The following is a 20,884-nucleotide window of genomic DNA, read 5'->3' as shown; positions in this document are numbered from 1 at the left end:
TTCAAAACCGCCTGAAATCTGGCTGAATGGAAGTCCTACAACTAGAGAATTAAAGAAGAAAGCACACTGAGACTGGTAGGGGGATGAAGCTGCTGAACAGGCTAGTCCGATATCCATATGGGCATGTTTTTAATCAGGAGGGTTATCTTGGCTGAGGAGGCATCCCGTGAGGAGCAAGGGGTCCCAACCGCACACAGGCCCCAGCCCAGGGTTCCAGAGCCAGGAAGAGAAGTCCCTATAGCTTTGGGCTATAAAACCAGCTGGGACTGTAGCTGAGTGACACAGAGGCTGCTGGAGTCCCAGACAGTTCCTCTTAAAGAGCCAGCACAAAGACTTACCCAGACTCACTCCTCTGAGCTCTAGCACTGGGGTAGCACCTTGAAAGGATCCAGGGACCTACGGGAGAAACTAAATTGTCTGGCATCAGGGCAAGAACTAGGGGGCAGCTTTCTCACAGACAAAAGAGCTGGGACATCACACACACACACACACACACACACAGCTGACTAACAGTCACTATATCTGAGTCTCCATCAACCTGGCCCACTCTGTTTGCCTTGCCCTGAGATCCCAATCCACCCAATTTGCAGCCTCACCCAAGCTGTTTGCAGTCTTTATCATATGAATGGCTGTTTGGCTCAGGCTTCAGACTTTCCTAAAATCAAACAAGTAGCAGCTGGATTCAGTGTGCCCCATGCCTCTCAATAAGTGGCCCCAATGCTTGATCAGTGGATAGAGCATTGGCCTGCAGACTGAAGGGTCCCAGGTTCAATTCCGGTCAAGGGCACATGCCTGAGTTGCAGGCTCAATCCCCAGTATGGGGCATGCAGGAGGCAGCCAATCAATGGGTCTCTCTCATCATTGATGTTTCTATCTCTCTCTCCTCCCTTCCTCTCTGTAATTATATATCCTATATAATAAAAGGCTAATATGCAAATTGTGCCCTTGACCAGGAGTTTGACTAGCAGGCAGGCCAGCCAACCGCCCATGTCCCCTCCCCCTGGCCAGGCTGGCCAGACCCCACCCATGCACGAATTCATGCACCGGGCCTCCAATCCTATCTAATAAAAGAGTAATATGCAAATTAACCATCAGTCCACTACACCCACAAGCCATGCCCACCAGCCACACCCACCAGCCAATCAGGAGTGAATATGCAAATAAACCCAACCAAGATGGCTATGGCCACAGAGAGCAGGAGGGAGGCTTGGGTTTCCCCGGCAATGGAGGAAGCCAAGCTTTCCGCCTGCCCTTGCTGGCTTAGGCCTCCACTCAAAGCTACAAAGTTTCATTGATAGAAGATACATAAATCCCAAACAGAAATGGCAGCAGCCACAGAGCTGGAAAGAGCAGGAGGCTAGGGTTGCCCCTGGTGATGGAGGAAGCCAAGCTTTCCACACACCCTGGCTAGCCCATGCCTCCGCTTAAGGCTACGAAGTTTCAATTATAGAAGATACATAAATCCCCCCAAAAATGGCTGCCGCCACAGAGCAAGCAGAAGGCTTGGCTCCACTCCAGGCTACAAAGTTTCAATTGTAGAAGATAAATAAACCCCAGATACCAGGGCCTCTGCTTGGGTCGCCAAGGGGTGTGGCCGGCCTGCAAACCACCACAGGCCCCTCACCCAGGCCACCTCACGCCCCAAGGGAACCCCCACCCTGATCCAGGACACCCTTCAGGGTGAACCAGCTGGCCCCCACCTGTGCACCAGGCCTCTAACCTATCTAATAAAAGAGTAATATGCAGTTTGACCATCACTCCAATACACAAGATGGCTGCCCCATGTGGTCAAAGATCCTGCCCCCATGTGGACACAAGATGGCCACCACAAGATGGCCAGCAAGGGAGGGCAGTTGGGGGCAATCAAGCCTGCAGGGGAGGGCAGTTAGGGGTGACCAAGCCGGTAGAGGAGGGAAGTTGGGGGCGACCAGGCCTGCAGGGAAAGGCAGTTGGGAGGGACCCAGGCCTGCAGGAGAGAGCAGTTGGGGGGGACCAGGCCGGCAGGGAGGGCAGTTAGGGGTGACCAGGCCTGCAGGGGTGGGCAGTTGGGGGGGGACCCAGGCCTGCAGGGGAGGGCAGTTAGGGGTGACCAGGCCTGCAGGGGAGGGCAGTTAGGGACAAACAGGCTGGCAGGGGAGCAGTTAGGCATCAATCAGGCTGGCAGGGGAGTGGTTAGGAAAGGGGTGGGCAAACTTTTTGACTCGAGGGCCACAATGGGTTCTTAAACTGGACCGGAGGGCTGGAACAAAAGCATGGATGGAGTGTTTGTGTGAACTAATATAAATTCAAAGTAAAGGAGCGGAGGGGAGAGCAAGAGAACCCTCCGCTCTTTCGGCTCCACGGGCCGGACAGAACAGCCAAACGGGCCGGATCCGGCCGCGAGCCGTAGTTTGCCCATGGCTGGGTTAGGGGGTGATCAGCCTGGCAGGCAGAAGCGGTTAGGGGCAATCAGGAAGGCAGGCAGGTGAGCAGTTGGGAGCCAGTAGTCCTGGATTGTGAGAGGGATGTCCGACTCACAACGGGCAGTCAGACATCCTTCAAGGGGTCCCAGATTGGAGAGGGTGCAGGCTGGGCTGAGGGACACTCCCCTCCCCCATGCATGAATTTCGTGCACCAGGCCTCTAGTATATATATATATATATATATATATATATACATATATACACACACACACACACACTGAGTGGCCAGATTATTATGCGTTCAGAGATCATAATAATCTGGCCACTCGTGTATATATATATTTTTTTTTTAAAAAAATAAGTGGCCCCAGGCCCGGCACTAGCAGCAGCTTGCCAAGATTCACAGCTTGGCCTCTCCTGGGAACCTCCTAACCCAACACAAGTAGCAGCCATCTTGCAGATCACCCTGTAGCTCGTGACAGGTTGGGAAATGAAAACAGCAAGCAGTGAGGCATAAGTGAAGGGAATGGTGGGAGCTGAGATTGCTCTCAGAGAACTGTGGTTACATGCCATCATCACCTACCCAATCACACAAGTTGGAAGTCTGAAAGTTCATCCAGGATTCTGTCCTTTTCCTTCATGCCCCATTTGTAATCGGTCATCATGCCTGGGAGAACTGACCTTCTTCATTTGCCCTGAATCTTTTCTTACTCTTGTATCCTTCACTGCAACTCCTTTCCTGCAGGTTCTCTACATCTCATCTTACTGCAAAAGCCTAGTATGACTGCTTGCTTCCAGTCATGTCCCTTCCCATCCACTCTACGCTCTCAGTGATTGATCTTTTAGCAAGGAGGCTTCCATTTTCCAGGAAACAATCTTGGATTTCTCCCTTCATCCACCTCCTCTAAACTTCCCGAAAATTATTTTGTTCCTATGGAAGAACTTAGAACATTCTATTTCATATTATAATTAGAGCTCAAAAGACATAAGCCATTCAATCTGTCTGCTTTATCCACACTCCTGCACAGAGAGCCATGCTAACTGGGCAATAGGTCATGGGACCTTGGACTCCTACCTATAGTTAAAACTACTGACCAAAGCAAATAATTGTCTCAAGCTATATCAATAAAATTTTCTATCGTAGAAATTCTGTATTGTGATCTAGACTTTGGTATGTGACCTGCAGAGGCCCAGCAGTGCCATTTTGGGGCCATGCATGATATTGAGTAGGTAGGTGGCAACTGTTAAGAAAGAAGCAGAATAATACAGCTTGCGTGTAGAAAGGGGTAGAGAAATGATACCACGTGCTGGCTGGACTGGTCAGGGTAGTTGAGAGAGAAGCTATGATTCTTTGCCGCCATGTTAGTTCTGAGTTCCTCAGGAGACCTGCCTATACTTCTGGCCCTGGATTTGAGGAGGACCACCAGTTTCTTATAATAATCACCACTTTTATTTAAACCAGTTCAATTAGGATTCCATTTCTTGGAATCAAATTAATCCTGTGACATTTATGTACAAGTCCTTCCTCATTAGGCTATAATTTCTTTGAATAAAGAAACCATAGCTTTCCACCTTTCTATTTCTCACACAATATAGCACAGTGACTTGCACACAGTTGATCAACACTTGACTCATGAACTGAATTTAACTACAGAACAAGTAAATGACTTTGGACTTGAATAATTAGTAGCAATTAGACAGGCAAAAGAAGTTTGATACTTCTAAGGGCAGAGTGTAGGGGCAGGGAGAAAATTCAAAAGAAAGCCTCTTTGGCTAACCTCAGTTTTTAGGCATAGTTTTTTGCGGAAGCTAACCACACACATTTACACCCACAGCAAGTACTACCTTCATACTCCTGCTAGAAATCTGGCCAGGATGATACAGAAAGCCTAGGCAGTCTCAGCACAGCATGTTCTGGTTGGGAAACAGTGACCTCAGCTCCTAAAGATCAGTAACTGATAGCCAGAACCAATGGTAAGGCAACCACCAACATGTTCAGCAGCTGCAGCCCACACCCCTTAGGAGACAGACGTCATCTGAGAACTACATCATGAAAACCTGCCATATTTTATTTCAGATACATTTTCTCTTTTCACAAAGATTTTAAAAGGCTATTTACATAAAAGATCATTTTTAATGTCTTTATAGGAAGAAAATAGAGGAAAAGTAAGCAGAGTTTTCCATCTAAGTATGAGAATCTTCCATTTTTTTATTTTGAAAAGAAAATAATTAACATATGGCTATTATTTTTAAATATTCTTTCTTAATATTCAGCAAATATCCTTGCTGCTTTAAAGGCCTGATTCCTTTTTCAATTATTAGTGTACTTTATCCATAAGAAAAAGAAATCTTGATGAAATAATGACTCAACTGTATAAAAAAAAAAAAAAAAAGGAACCTACAAAGCCATTCTAGCAATAAGAGAAACTCACACCCTGAAGATATCCTGACTACACCCTTACAACTTGAAAACTAAGGAAGAAGTCTAATCAAGTATACACAATGGGACATGACAGAAAGGCAGATAAAAGACAAGGCTGGATTTCCTGCTGTGATGTGAAAGTCTTCCCTTTTCACTGCCAAGCAGAGTATGGCAGCCACAATCAACAGAGGCCAGGTGGCACAGCTACTATCGGGCCTTTCGAGTTAATGGTGAGAAACTGGCAAGCCTCTGAGAAGGACTATTTAGAGCTCAAGGGATTGACGTCACTTTTGGATAATGATTTAGGCTTTAAAAAATGATGACATTGCAATCACACCACTTGAGAGTAAAAAAGAAAGTACAACTGTTCTTAAGTGGTTCTGAGATCATATAAATCATGATGATCTTCATATCACTGAGAGTGGTATAGGATAGTGCTTCTTAAATTGCATTCGTATGACATACAGATTTGATCTGGCTTACTTCACTAGGCATAAGAGGCTAAGTATAGAATAAACTTGATCAAAGCAGCACACTTGGGCATCCATTCAGTGTTGGCACTCATAACCATACAACATTCCCAGGAGGCTCCATCCTGTATAAGTTAGATGATCAACAAGCAAATCACCAAAATGGACAAAAAGTGTCAGAAAAAACTCTGTTCTAACTTGTATGCTTTTATTTTCATTTCCTGTGAAGCATAAACCAGACATCATCTATAATAATCTATAATAATAAAAGCATAATATGCTAATTGGACTGGACAGTCCAACGACCTTCCGGACATCCTTCCAGATGACCTCTGGATGAAGCGGGGGCTGTGAGGGCCAAGGCAAGCCGCCACAGCTGCAAGGGACAAGCCCCTTGCACAAATTTCGTGCATCGGGCCTCTAGTCAATAATAAAGAGGTAAAGATTTAGCTAAAACTTAAGATTCCTTTTCTTTCAAAATGAATACCAATTATAAGAAGACAGGCACAGCATTTGATCAAACAGCTGGGTCCAGCAGTTTCTTCAGATCAAAATAAAGTGGCTATCCATGATGCTCTGCAACTACAAAATCTGTATTTGTTAGATTGGTTTCTGATAGCTTCCATTAAAAAATGGTACCATTTTCCTGCTTACAGTAAGGTAATTTAGTTTTTAATGCCGTAAGTGAAAACTCTGAAGATTAGTGTCAAAAAAGCACATCATTCAAACATCCCTTCATATTCAGATTTAAAACATGGGAGACCGGGATCCCCTGAATATGCCTTGAACTTGTATATATTAACACTAGTGTCTGAAAGGATGGGTCTGATTGTTTGATGTGATGAATTCTTTGCAGTTCACAAATACAAACAGGATACATGACAGTGCAGGGAGCGGTTATAGGGTTAAGCCTTGGACTGACCTGCTGGCAAAGCCGCAAACAAGTCCCAGCTTAGAGGGCACAGCCCTCTTAGCATAATTAAGCTTGATCTTGTGAGTGCTCCCTAGATCTTTCCTGGGTAGCTAATGGGCTGTGGGAGGTGCAGCAAGTGCTGCCAAAACAAGTGAAACTTACAAGAACATTGTAAATTACCTTGTTTACCTCTGACTATAAAATAAAGCATCAGCTTGCCCTCTGGATCTGTTCCGTGGCCTCAGCAAGGCACAGAAGAGACCCAGCTTATTCTCTTTGTCTTTTCTTCATCCTTCGCGGAACCCTTGGCTCTGCTGGCACGGCACATGACAGGAAATACATATGTATAGGTTCAGTATGTGCTTATATTTTATGTCAAAAAAAACAAACTGAAAAGGTGATTGCCTCGCAATTCGAGGAACCTATAGGTAACCACTTGAAGTGGTAGCTAAGGTCAATTTCTTAAGAACCAGGACCAAAATATTTAAAGTACCCATGTTTTAATAAGAAATAATAATTGAAATATAACAAAAAAGTTTACCTAAAGGCCCCCTGAACCAATTTCTGTGTGGGATCTGTGGTGTTCTTGCCAGAATTCACCTACCCCAAGGCAAAATTGCTGTCCTCCTTCCAGTCCACAATGCGGCAAATGAACAGTGTATTGGCATAATCTTTAGGTCGGGTCATAAAGTCTTGGGGACAGTCCTTGAGAGGCACGTATATTCTAGGCACTCGGTGATCTGAGGGAGAAAACAGGGCATATTTCCTGAATAGTTCACTGTTCTTATCAGCCAGAAGTTTGAGGAAGCCAGTTGCTGCTCGGGAATGCTTTTTCTCCACGATGTAAACCACCTGCAAAGACCAAAGACATACTCAATGCTATTTATCTACAGGACTGGGAACAGTTGGGAGAGGTCAGCAGGAAATTATTTGGTCAACCAGCTGGGTCCAGCAATTTTTCTAGGTCTATATGAAATGCCTCTCAGGGAAGCTGTGTGACTAGTCACTATTTCTGTTGGTGGGGGACTGAAGTCCCCTGCTGCTATGTTGTTCCTCTAGTCTGGAGCCCCTAACTAGTTGCCTTCCTCTTTTCCCCTTTCAGAATTCTTCCTTGGTTGTCTCTTGTTATTTTCCAGGGTTTATAGTTGTACTAGTAGAGAAGAGCAAGGAGAAATGAATCTATGGCATCTTGTCTAAACCAGAAGTCCTTGCTTCTAGTTTTAATATTTGACAGCATGAGAAGTATATAAAGCAGCTTGACATTACTCATATTTCATACATTAGTTGTCATAGAAATGACTTGACCACAGCATAGTTTTCCCATACAAGTGTTGTTTGGGCTTGTAATTTTAGTTTGAATTCATTAAGAAACTATCCTTAATGGGGGAAGAAGGACACATATGTAACACCTTAATCAATAAAGAAATTTAAAAAAAAAAAAAAAAAGAAAGAAAGGAAGAAACTATCCTTCCATCTCCCCACCCCCCATGAAAACAAAACAAAACAAAAAAACAGCCAGAGAGAGAGAGAGAGAGAACCATTGGAGGGCAGTAGCAAATTACAGAACACAAGTTCCATCTCCAGCTACCTCTATTCAGCTCTGACTAAAGTCATTTCAGAATGTGGCCCAGTGCTGCCTATGTTTTGCTTTGTCAGGAGAAGCCAGAAGTCTAATTTTTTTATGTGACCACTCCAATTTTTTTTTAATGTAAGCTACCAAGTAAAAATCTTTAAATACTTCTCAGGTCAAACAAAACACAAATTTGTGAGCCAGATCTAGCCCACAGGATTTCCATTCATTATAATCTTCCACACCTCACATACTGTCTGTTACATGGTTAGTATTGAAAATGCTTATTAAAATCAGGATCTAGATAACTGGATGGGGAATTGTGGGTAACATGTATGTGATATAATTTAGAAATTCCTCATGTCACTATGCAGGAGACACTCTAGACCAGCCTTGGGCAAACTACGGCCCGCGGGCTGGATCCGGCTGTTCTATCCGGTTCTCTTGCTCTCCCCTCCACTCCTTTACTTTGAATTTATATTAGTTCACACAAACACTCCATCCATGCTTTTGTTCCAGCCCTCCGGTCCAGGTTAAGAACCCATTGTGGCCCTCGAGTCAAAAAGTTTGCCCACCCCTGCTCTAGACACTCTCCTAACTAACTCCCTAGACTGAGCAGGAAAACTGCATTCTCCAGGTTAAACATGCTGTCTATGCTTCGGGCAGAGGAAGCCTCAAGCCATTATGCCGCCTCATTCTTTGCCTGTGTACCACTTCCTCCACCATGAGTTACTTAGCTGGGGTCAGCTGTGTTTGATCCCATATCTGATTACACCACTGCATACATAATTAAACAATAAAACTGAATTATGCAAAACAACAAAATCAATTGTTTACATTTCTATGATAACTAAATTATTAAACACTTTGGAAAAATTAAAAAAGACTTCTTAAAAGCTTACTTTTGAATTACATGAGCATGACAACTAAAAAACAATGGAGCCCTGGCTGGTGTTGCTCAGTTGGTTGGAGTATCATCCCATACACCAAAAGGGCGAGAGTTGGATTCCTGGTCAGAGCTCATACCTAGGTGATGGGTTTAATCCCAGGTCAGTGTGTGTAGGAAGGCAACCAACAGATATTTCTCTTACATCAAAGTTTCTCTCTCTCTCTTCCCTCCACTCTCTCTAAAAATCAATGAACATGTCCTGGGGTGGATTAATTAATTAATTAATTTCAAAAATAATGAAGAATAAGAACTATAAAAATCTAGAACATTAATATTGATTCCTTCACCAGTGCCTAAATTCTCACTCCACTTTCAATAACCCAAACTGGAAATCACAGATATCACATTACGAGTGTGGTTTAAGCAAAAATAAATAAATAAATAATGCAGAACTTCAATAAACTTACCCACATACAAAGAAAAGGCCTTGGTCCTTCATCCAAAGGCAGGCAAATGAACTTATTACATGTTTACAGTTATAAAAAAAGATTCACTTTTTATAATACCCTGCTTCCACTGACTGTTGTGATTAATTTACTAACTACAGCCCTAAGTGTCCCATGAGAGACCTTTGGCAGGTAGCTCAGGTGACAGCCTTTTGGACAAATGGGGAAATCTGTAGGCAATGACCTTTGCTGATCTTTGCAGCGACCTTTCTGGTAAAGCGCTTGTGTCCTGTGCCATGGAGGTGCTCTCATCTTTTGCACTTGGTGCACCAGCATCCTCTTCTCCTTAATTAAAAACAGAAAGAAAAAGAGAGAAGAGGAGGAATAAGACGCGTATGTATTAGGCATAATGTATTAGGCATACAGACTCATGGTATTTTTAAGTTCAGAGCTACAGAATTCTTGGATACCATTTACCCCAAACCACTCATTTTATGGCAATGAAAACCCAGGCCCTCACTGGTTATGTGACTTGGCTAAGGTCAATCACATCACCTACTTGCATTAATGCTCACACTCATCAGGCCATATTTTACCCATTTAACACTATTCATATGCTAAACATCATACATATGGAGAGCATAAAACTACGTTGAATTAAACTTAATCACCTATGTGTCAAAATGCCAAAAACACTACATGTTAAATACTGTGCCTGCCCACAATGAAGAATAGAGATAGGTTATTTTATTATGTACATCTGCTGAAATAAAACAAAATCAAAATAAATGTTAACTTTTAAAAGTATTTTGGTATCAGCCATAACAAACAAAATGGTGGAAAATAAATTATACTTATCCTATACTAGAGGCCCGGTGCATGAAAATTTATGCACTGGAGAGGGGTCCCTCAGCCTGGCCTGCCCCATCTCACAGTCTGGGAGCCCTCAGGGGCGGAAGGCGACCCGGCGATCAGGGGAAGGTGACGCCCCATCACACCACTACTGCTGCCACTGCCGGCAGCGCAAGCCTCAGCCGGTTACCTGAGCCTCAGGCGGCCCTGGGCAGCTGGTCAGCCACCATCCGAGGCTTGCCTGTGCCTCAGGCTGGCCCTGGGCGGCTGGGGGGCTGAGAGGACTTGGGGACTCCAGAGGCAGGGTTGAAGGGACTGGGCACCGCCATCTTGTGGCTGTGGGCAGGACAGTCAAATTAGCATATTCCCTCCTTGTTGGCTGTGGGCGCTGCCATCTTTGTGATGGCATGAGGGTCAATTAGCATATTCCCTCTTTATTAGATAAGATAATAAAAGCCTAATAAGATAAGTGTCTGGTTGTTTGGTTGGCTGTTCAACCAAACAAAGCTTAATATGCTAATGATATGCTAAGGCCACTCAACCGCTCCCTATGACATGCACTGACCACCAGGAGGCAGACAGTCGAACAGTCGACCAGTCGCTATGACATGCACTGACCACCAGGGGGAAGACAGTGGACCAGTTGACCAGTCACTATGACATGCACTGACCACAAGGGGGCAGACACTCCAACCAGTGGTAGGTTAGCTTGCTGCTGGGTCTGGCCGATCGGGACTGAGCAAGATGAGCTGGAGCCCTCCCGCAATCCTTCCCCGGCTGGCCAACCTCCCGCGTCCCTCCCTGGCCCCAATCCTGCATCAGTGAGGTCCCTCGGCCTGACCTGAGCCCTCTTGCAATCTGGAACCCCTCAGGGAATGTCAGAGAGCCGGTTTTAGCCCAATCCCACAGGCCAGGCCGAGGGACCCCACTGGTGCACAAATTCGTGCACCAGGCCTCTAGTCCTATAAAATAAAAGAGTAATAGGCAAATTAACCATCACTCCACTACGCCCACCAGCCACGCCCACCAGCCAATCAGGAGCGAATATGCAAATAAACCCAACCAAGATGGCTACGGCCACAGAGAGTAGGAGGGAGGCTTGTGTTTCCCTGGCAATGGAGGAAGCCAAGCTTTCCGCCTGCCCTTGCCGGCCTAGGCTCCACTGAAGGCTACAAAGTTTCAACGATAGAAGATACATAAATCCAAACAGAAATGGCAGCAGCCACAGAGCTGGAAAGAGCAGGAGGCTAGGGTTGCCCCTGGTGATGGAGGAAGCCAAGCTTTCCCCACACCCCCACCCAGGCCTCCACTCCAGGCTACAAAGTTTCAATTGTAGAAGATAAATAAACCCCAGATACCAGGGCCTCTGCTTGGGTCCCCAGGGGGCCGGCCTGCAAACCACCACAGGCTCCTCGCCCAGGCAGCCCCACGCCCCAAGGGAACCCCCACCCTGATCTGGGACACCCTTCAGGGCAAACCAGCTGGCCCCCACCCGTGCACCAGGCCTCTATCCTATCTAATAAAAGAGTAATATGCAGATTGACCATCACTCCAACACACAAGATGGCTGCCCCCATGTGGTCAAAGATCCTGCCCCCATGTGGACACAAGATGGCCACCACAAGATGGCCAGCAGGGCAGGGCAGTTGGGAGGGACCAGGCCTGCAAGGGAGGGCAGTTGTGGGCGATCAGGCCAGCAGGAGAGGGCAGTTGGGAGGGACCAGGCCTGCAAGGGAGGGCAGTTGGAGGTAATCAAGCCTGCAGGGGAGGGCAGTTAGGGGTGACCAAGCCGGCAGAGGAGGGAAGTTGGGGGCAACCAGGCCTGCAGGGGAGGGCAGATAGGGGAAAACAGGCTGGCAGGGGAACAATTAGGCATCAATCAGGCTGGCAGGGGAGTGGTTAGGGGGTGATCAGGCCGGCAGGCAGAAGCGGTTAGGGGCAATCAGGAAGGCAGGTAGGCGAGCAGTTGGGAGCCAGGAGTCCTGGATTGTGAGAGGGATGTCCGACTGCCTGTTTAGGCCCGATCCCACCGAGATCGGGCTTAAACGGGCAGTCGGACATCCCTCGAGGGGTCCCAGATTGGAGAGGGTGCAGGCTGGGCTGAGGGACACCCCCCATCCCCTTGCACGAATTTCGTGCACCGGGCCTCTAGTTAAATAAATAAATAAAAATGCCAAACCTGATTTTCCTGGCTTTCTTAGTGACATTATATAAAGAGTAAAGTACTTAAAGTCTTTTAATGTTTAATTTCCTTTCTTAAAAAACTTATAAAATGCACATTCACCCAAGAAACTGAAACCACATTTCCCCAGTAAAGAGAATTAGGCTCTGTACCAGAAGTATTAAAACCACTCATGAACAAAAGCAGCAAATTACACACTTTTGAACATTTAATATTTTGTATTTTCATGTGTTACATTAAATTTTCCCCATGCCACAAAATAGTCTTAGTCAACTATACTAGAGTTTTTACATTTGGGGGGGTCACAACCAATTCACGTGGGATCCACTCCAAAGAGCCAAGAGAGACTTGTATTTATCATCAATTAGATATTACCAAGGCCAAAATAAATAAATAATTTATTTTAAGGACCAGCTGCCTCTTAGAAAGCCTCAGCTTAAAGCCAATTTTTTAAATATATGTTTTATGACTTCAGAGAGGAAGGGAGAGGGAGAGAGAGATAGAAACATCAATGATGAGAATCATTGATCGGCTGCCTCCTGCACGCCCCCTACTAGGGGATCGAGCCCACAACCTGGGCATGTGCCCTTGACTGGAATCAAACCTGGGACCCTTCAGTCGGCAGGCTGATGCTCCATCCACTGAGCCAAACCAGCTAGGCTTAAAGCCAATTTTTACCATTGTGAGCATACTCTGGAAACACTGACATGATCTGACCTACTAGGGCTTAAGAATGATCAACCGTTTGCTTTTCCACTATACCTACCATAGTGCTCACTGAAAGCAAAATTTTCATTTTTTACCAAAAGGAAAAAACAAATAATAACATTCCCATTGTTGATCATGCTGTCCACCAGTAAAAGAGGGGATTGAGCCTGACCGGTGTGGTTCAGTGGTTGAGCGTTGACCTATGAACCAGGAGGTCACAATTCGATGTTCTGGATTCAAAAAAATCATTGGACACTTCCAGAACAACACCTCTTATACTCTTAGGGAGAAAAACCCATACAAGTTTTTGATCTGTTACATACATATCTTGCCAATATGTTCTGCAGAACAGGTAATTCAGGAAAGATAATGAGCCTGGAATTACCATGAACAAGTACACTGTACCTAGATATCTAATATTTGAGCACAAGAGTTGGTAGTCAATACAGGGTAGTGAGGGTTTTTCCAATGTACCCCAAATCCTAGGCATAAAGCCTTCTGATGGCTCTATCTTATGACTGTTGGTTTAAATTCCACTCCAACAACAAGCAAGTCTTCAGTTCCAAAGGTTATGCCAGGCTATCTAAAGAAAGAGGTCAAGCCACGGCAGTGGGCCTAATCATGACTTTCAGATATCACACCTGAACATGACCTTTTCAGGTTCTATATTCATAAGAATATCCTGGCAGAAATAAGGCTTTGTTCAGACAAAGATGCATTTTGGAGTTGAACTAATAAATTAAACTAAGTTTACAGCCCTGCGGGTGAACATCATAGATGTGCTCAATAAATATGAAGAAGCACAATGCCAGTTTAGAAATGTGAATCACCTTAATAGGTTTCCCACAACTACATTTCACCACACTGAATAGCAAAGTTGCCAATTTAATGAGAGAATATTGCATTGTTTAGTCTCAAGATCACTTACTTATTCATTTATTCCATGTGTATTTATTGAGCACTGGACATTGAGGATTCAGTGGTGAATAAAAGAAATATAGTCCAAGCCCATATAGAACATATACCTTAATGTGGGAGTGATATTCAATAAATAATCACTCAAATATAAAGTTATAAGTTGTGATGAGTGGTAGAAAGAAGAGAGTAGTCCCTTAGGAATAGAGGAGAGGACATATGATTTACATTAAGAGGTAAGGGAAAGGCTCTGTGTGGAGGTGACATTTAAGCTAAGACAATGAGGATGGTATGTTTAGGAGTGAAGAAGGGAACATAAGGGTTGGGAAGTTCTTGGCACAATCTAGGGAAGAGAAACAAGGCAATGTGGCTAGAGCACAATGAGCAGGAATATGCATGACAAAAGATGAGAATGAGAGGCAGACGCGAGTCAATTCAGGTGGGGCTTTCTAGGATTTAAGAGTCCTGGAGTTAAACCTAAACACAATGAGAAGCTCCCAGCCAGGGGTGGGCAAACTTTTTGACTCGAGGGCCACAATGGGTTCTTAAACTGGACCGGAGGGCCGGAACAAAAGCATGGATGGAGTGTTTGTGTGAACTAATATAAATTCAAAGTAAAGGAGCGGAGGGGAGAGCAAGAGAACCCTCCACTCTTTTGGCTCCTCAGGCCAGATAGAACAGCCGAACGGGCCGGCCCACGGGCCGTAGTTTGCCCACGGCTGTCCCAGACTGTGAGAGGGCGAAGGCCAGGCTGAGGGACTCAACAACCCTCCCTGCCTGCCTCCCCCCCGCCCCCCCCCCCACCTCTATTTTACAATAAAAACTCAATGAAAACTGCAGTTGTTTTTTGTAAATGAAAACATTTCCCTTTAGATCTCTCAAAATCAACCAACCAGGAAAACATATTTTATGGGTCCCTCTCCGCAATGAAATGTAGAAATGACAACACAAGTCTTCACAGGGCAGTTAACATTCATGTTATAGTAATTTGCTATGCTGCAAGTGTTGATGATTGTTCCAGGACCCCACATCTAGCCCTTGCCAAGGCCAAAGCTTGGGGCACCAATGAGATTTTTTCTTCATAAAATCCCCAGCCCAAACAGTCTCTGACTGAAATAAAGCTAATGAAATTGTATGGTGTCAAGAGAGTTTTCACAGTGGGTTCACAAATGTTACCTCATTTGATCCACACTATAACTTCATACTATGGGTAGAATGGATATTGTCATTACAGTTTCGCCAAGGAAATGGGAGTAATGAACAGAGTCAGTCAGTATGCAGACCATGGTGACCAGTTATCCACACAAGCAAGAATCAGCGCATCATGGGAAGAGCCATGAAAACCCACATTAAGATTTTGTGTAAGTGGTGATGGGATTCCCTGAAAAGCCAGCATTAACCCAGTAAAAGTCCGAATGTCTATGGAGTGTCAGGCACTGCAAATGACCCTATCTCTATCCTCAGAGAGTCCATGTGCTAGAAATGAGACAAAGGTGACAACAAATATTGAAAGTACATGGTGTTTACAACAGCTAGCAAATAGTGCACTCAAAGTCAGTAGTAAGGGCGACAGACAGTTTGACAATGAACCCGAGCTGAGAATGGGAAGGCTGAGTAAGAGCTGGCTAGATGACTGGGCATGTGGAGCATTCCAGAAAGGGAGAAGAGCATGTGCAAAGGCACACCATCAAGAATAAACTGAGAAGGAGGAAGGTTGTGTCTAAACAAGCTGCAGGGACCAGCCTATGAAAAGCCTCATATGCTAAAAAGTATGTCTTTTATATATTTTTTTAAATATTTTTATTAATTTCAGAGAGGAAGGGAGAGGTAGAGATAGAAATCGAAACATCATTGATGAGAGAGAATCATTGATTGGCTGCTTCCTGCACACCCCCCACTGGGGATTGAGCCTGCAACCCTGGCATGTGCCCTTGACCAGAATTGAACCCAGGACCCCTCAGTCCTCAGGCCAACGCTCTTATCCACTGAGCCAAACCGGCTAGGGCTTGTCTTTTATATTTTAAGAATGGAAAGCCACTGGAAATTTTGAGAATAGCATGATCAGAATTATATTTGATGAAAAGTGAATGGTCTATTGCTACTTTGAAGATAATCTTTTCTCTAGCAGCTTTTAAGATTTTCTCTTGACCTTTGGTTTTCTATAGTTTCCTCTTGATATGTCTAAGCTTAGATTTTTTAAAAAGAAATTACACTTGCAATCACTAGTCTTCTTAAATCTTTAGTTCCGTATCTTAACTGCTATGGAAAATCTCAGCCATTAACTTCAAATTTCATCTTTGCTCACTTTTTTTCTCAACTCCTTCTATGACTCTAATTAAATGTATACTTTCTCTCCCTCTGCGGTTTCTGTCTATTTGTCTGTGGGTAATTTTTTCTCATTGTCTTCCAGTTTGTTAGTTTTCTCTTCAGCTTTATCCAATCTTCTGTTAAATCCATCCATTGAGATTTTTTTCTTTAAACTTGAATACATAATTTTTCCTCATCCACTAAGTTCTTAATTTCATCACAGTTATGTTTACTTCTAGAGGTTTTATTTCATTCCTTTTCCAATTTGCTATGTCACATTTCAGTTTCCTGTTCTTTGCAGGTATCTTCAAACTTATCTTTTATTTCTTAAAACAGTTTTTTACAGATGGCAATGATTCCAGTATTTCATGATGTTTATGAAACGCTGTTTCTGTGTTTGTGGTTGCTGAGGCTTCTCCCCTTGGCTTCCTGGGGTGCTAAGACTAAGTAGGCAGGGGTGCTGGTCACTGAGTAATTTTATGCCTAGATTGAGGAGATTTTCCATTTGAAAGAACTTCCACTTGATTTTGCCAGATACCTGGAAGCAATACCGGCCCTTAAACCCATTCAATACTTGAGATTCCTTGGTTGACCCAGTTAGCTTGAATCTTGGCTACAATTCCATGTAAGAGCAGGGTTTCAGGTCTCCCCTCACCCTGATGGTGTACAGGCATCTTGGATATCACTTTATTTATGTTCCCCATAACTGCTGGTCAAATCTGCAATGTCGCCTGGGTTCTCCATTCCAATTTTAACCTGGTAATGCCTGTCAGCTTTTTGATGCTTTAAAAATAAAGGGTAGGGTTTGTTTTTTTTTATTTTATCCAAATATTGTTGGTTGTTTCAGTGGGAAGGTGTGTGTCTGAATAACAGCCTACCATTTCTGTTACAATTAACAGAAAGTCTTTAGGATTTTGTTTTTAATTTGATCTGTTTTTCAGGTAGCAGTGTTGAGCATAGTTAGGGAGCAGTGACAGGGGTGAGAGGTCAGGGGAGGGAACAACAGTGATCTGTGCAGGAAACACAACATGAAAATAATAAGGAAGCTACTATGATAGTGCCCAATATCACATTAAGGCAGAAGCACAAGGGTTGGAGAGAAGAGGCAGGAAAGTAATATTTTCCTCAGCAACCCCATGAGGAAAGTATTACTATTCTGATTTTTCAAGAACAGCAATCAGTAGATCAAAGAGGTAAAGTAACTAATCCCAGGGTTCATCAAAAGAGATGGTTAGCAGAGGAGGAGTCATAACCCAGTATGAATCCAAGTCCAAAATTTTAGAAGATGCCAAATGACAAACAGCTCTCTAAGTAATTTCACTGTTTCTACCTATAGAGACAATAGAGTAAGTTAAAAGCATGAGCTCTAGAGTCACAAGACCTAAATTCAAAACTATGTGGCTTTGAACAAGTTATTTCTTCCCTTTGAATATCCTACTCTGTAAATCAGGAAGAGTTACATGAGTTCTATTTACATGTAATGCTCTGGCACAAAGTACATTAACAAAAATGGTCAGGTGTTATTAATGTTGATATTGTTATTAGCTCTCACAGTAAGTTTTGAGTGACTCCAACCCTGTTACCCAGGTCACAGCTGAACAGGACTGGTGTACAGAACAATGTCTCAATTATAAAATGGGTCACATTTCATCATCTGTGAAATGTAATCCATCCTACAGGGTTAATGGGAAGATTAAAATTAGTGTGTATAAAAATGCTAAAGAACACAGTAAGCACACAATAACTGCTATATAATATATATCTTTAAATTGCACATACCTTTTTGTATGGCTGGTGCATTCTGTGCAAAGTAAGGAGAGGCAAAGAGATGTTAGGCAGAGGCCAGGTCAACATTAAGAAATCTGGATTTATCCTAAAGGCAATGGAGAGCTATAGAAGAAAGTAGGCAGGAGACTAATGTGATTTATGCTTTAAGAAGCTCACATTGATGGTTGTATTGGGAACAAATTTAGAAGATGTGAGACTGAAGGCAGAAAGAACAGTTAGCAGGTTGCAATAAATCAGACCAGCGGCAGAGGGGATGGAGGGTTCTGGATAGAGAGGTATTTAGAAGACAAGCCTATTTAGATGTTAGTGGGAAACTGGAAGTGGTAGAGGTCATATTGAGAAAAATCACACTAATGTGGGGTCAGAAAAGCAAGTGTTTCAATAGGAAAAGCAAGGTCAGCAGTGTGGCCTTAGTGACAAAGTAACAGGTGGCCCTAGTGAGACTAATTTTAAAGAAAGAAACTAAGTGCCAGGTGTGGGAAATTAAGTGGGAGGTAGACTTGTGGAGATGAGGGTGAGGACTGTGCTCCGGAAGTCAGGCTGAGAAGGAGTGGAATAAGACAGGGTGGTAGCTCTAGAGGGAGACAGACAAGGTTTATATTATTTTACTTTTTTAAGATAAGGGAGGCTTGGACATGATTCATTGCTGATATGAAGGAACTGTTAAAGAAGGTGTGGTCAAAGAGGGCATACTTAGGAAAGGGAGAGGTCCCTGGGAAGGAAGGGATGGGGTCTGGAACCCAGAGGAAAGGATTAATTTCAAGCAGAAGGACAGAAAGATGCCAACTTCGTTGTATCAAAGTAAATGGAAGAGGGAAAGAATCCAGACACAAGCCATTTGTAAGTCTGGCAGTTGAAAGCTGAGGGGGCACATGGAGGCAGTTCCGTTTTCTCTGAAACACAGAAGCCAAACTCATCTGTGGGAAAGCACTAGGGGAGGTAGAGGACATACACTACATTCAGAATTGGGTTTCACAATTCCAGATGAGAATCAAATGCAAATGGCATCTCAAAACAGTGGCCCTGAATATGCCAGGCACAATCAGGGGATTTACATGCACTACCATATTTAATATTCTCCAATAATCCAAAGAGGTAGGCAGATATTATCATGCCAATTTTAGAGATAAGGGAAATGAGGCTCACAAAGGTCAAATAACATGCTTGTCCATGGTTACCAGCTAGGAAATGACAAGGACAGGATTCAAACCTAAGTCTCATGAATGCCAAAACCTCATCCTCTTCCCATCATGCCACTCAACCTTCAAGATCTGAACAGGATTAATAGATGTGAGAATGGAAAAGAACACATGGTGTTGGAGAGACCTGCCTGAGTGATAAGTCACTGGGAGAAGTCAATCAATTTTGGGGCACATTTTGAGTTTGGGGTGACAATGAAATATAACTATGATGATGTCCTCTAACCAAGCTGGGGTAGAGGTTGGAAATATCAATTAGATGATAACACTGTCTGAGTAGACAAATGTGTAGAGACTGGAGGGAAAAGGACTTAACATACTAACAGTAACAGGATGAATAAATGAATGAAAATAAAACTAAGATTCAAGTATTAAGAGGGGGGGAAATCCCTTCGCTACCCTATTTTCATGCATTTTTAACTTACAGACTGGTAAGGGAGTAAGAAAGGAGGTACTCTTTTGTGACACGATTTAGTCATCCTTCTCATCAGGCTGAGCATGCAGATGCCTCCAGGTTCCTGAGTTGGAGTCGAAACCCAGATGGCGTGGCTTTCAGGCCCAAGTCTGAGTCCCTCACAGGATCATCTTCTTAAATGGAGCTTTGCACTGATTCCCATTCCCAGCTGTTAAATGCATTAATTACATCATCAATACCCTCCTGCTTTTCTCTGAGTACTCTCTGCTCCAAATCTTTCTCTTGCCCAGGAGAAACCACTTTTAAATTTCTCTCTACTAAAGCTTTAATTGGCTTTTAGCCTCATAGCTCCCAAAAGACCCAAAATGTAGGTACACACACTAATGTGCTCCCATCTATAGCTGGCTTCAAATTACTAATTCTGCATCTTTCCAACAGAAAAGATGAATGATTCCTCCAAATTTAAGTTGACTCCCATGAGTTTTCTTAAAGAGGCCAAGCTTCACATCTTACTGTGATGTGACATTTCAACACCAGAAAGTGTTTACTCAAATCAAACTGGTATTTCTTTATCTGCCTTCTAAGGACTACCTATCCATCAAAACTTCAAAAAAAAAAAATGATAAAGGTGCTAAGCTATCTTAGAGAGTTAAGTAGAGAATGGATCAAAGCTGGGGAAGCTAGATTAGATGGATTTTGCCATGTTTTGAGCCTGTGATCTCACATATATCAAACATTATAGCCCTCCTATATTCCAAGACTCTTACAGCACATGCAATATTTCGTACTACTAAACATCTCCAGCAGGGATAATAAGATCTGGCCCATTGCTTGGGTAAAAGGGAAAAAAATAAAAACACTGCTTCTCCAAAAGCTGGTCCTCTTTATCAATTTATTTACTGTGACCTAATAATAGCAGGACCACAAAGTGATCATGATCAGACAAAAAAGAAAAAGACTTTAAAGAAGACTGAATCACTTCTAAGATCCATCAGGACCCCTAGGAAACGAAAAATGTACCACTCAAAAAAAGCTAATGTCTGAAGCATCTTTGATGGAAAATTGCTTCACCTTAGTAAGATAACAAATCTAGCTCTAAATGCAAATCAGATTAAGGCACATCATTCCAGCCAGGTTATATAGACGTAGGTTACTCATTGCTTTTGATGCCAAACTGGCAAATCTGAAGGTTTTATAGTGGATCTTATGTGACTGCTGTGGAGAAAAGGGACTCAGGTATTACTCAGGAGAGTGACTAGCTTGGTCCTTCTTTAGTTTCAAAAAAGGGAAGGAAGGAGTCTTCTGCAGAACATTTGCAAATACAAAACTCTGTTCTGGGAGTTGCAGGTGGATGAAAGATAAGCAAAAAGTTACATGAGAGAAATGTTAAAAACATTCAACATAAT

General features: G+C 43.5%; 1 protein-coding gene across 2 annotated transcripts in view; it reads right to left on the bottom strand.

Moving 5' to 3' along the window:
• DIS3L2 (DIS3 like 3'-5' exoribonuclease 2) overlaps positions 1-20,884 on the bottom strand; it is a 344,024-nt gene that overhangs the window by 196,588 nt on the left and 126,552 nt on the right. For both annotated transcript variants that reach the window (XM_080669267.1, XM_080669268.1), the window contains 2 exons: positions 9,357-9,457; positions 6,812-7,059 (listed from right to left, as the gene is read on the bottom strand). In XM_080669267.1, coding sequence (XP_080525393.1) covers positions 6,812-7,059; positions 9,357-9,457 — 349 coding nt within the window. The remainder of the gene's footprint in view (positions 1-6,811; positions 7,060-9,356; positions 9,458-20,884) is intronic.

Source organism: Plecotus auritus, assembly GCF_963455305.1.
Source record: "Plecotus auritus genome assembly, chromosome: 5".
Lineage (NCBI taxonomy): Eukaryota > Metazoa > Chordata > Mammalia > Chiroptera > Vespertilionidae > Plecotus > Plecotus auritus.
Note: the sequence above shows the minus strand (reverse complement) of the source record. Positions and strands in the feature narration are given on the sequence as shown.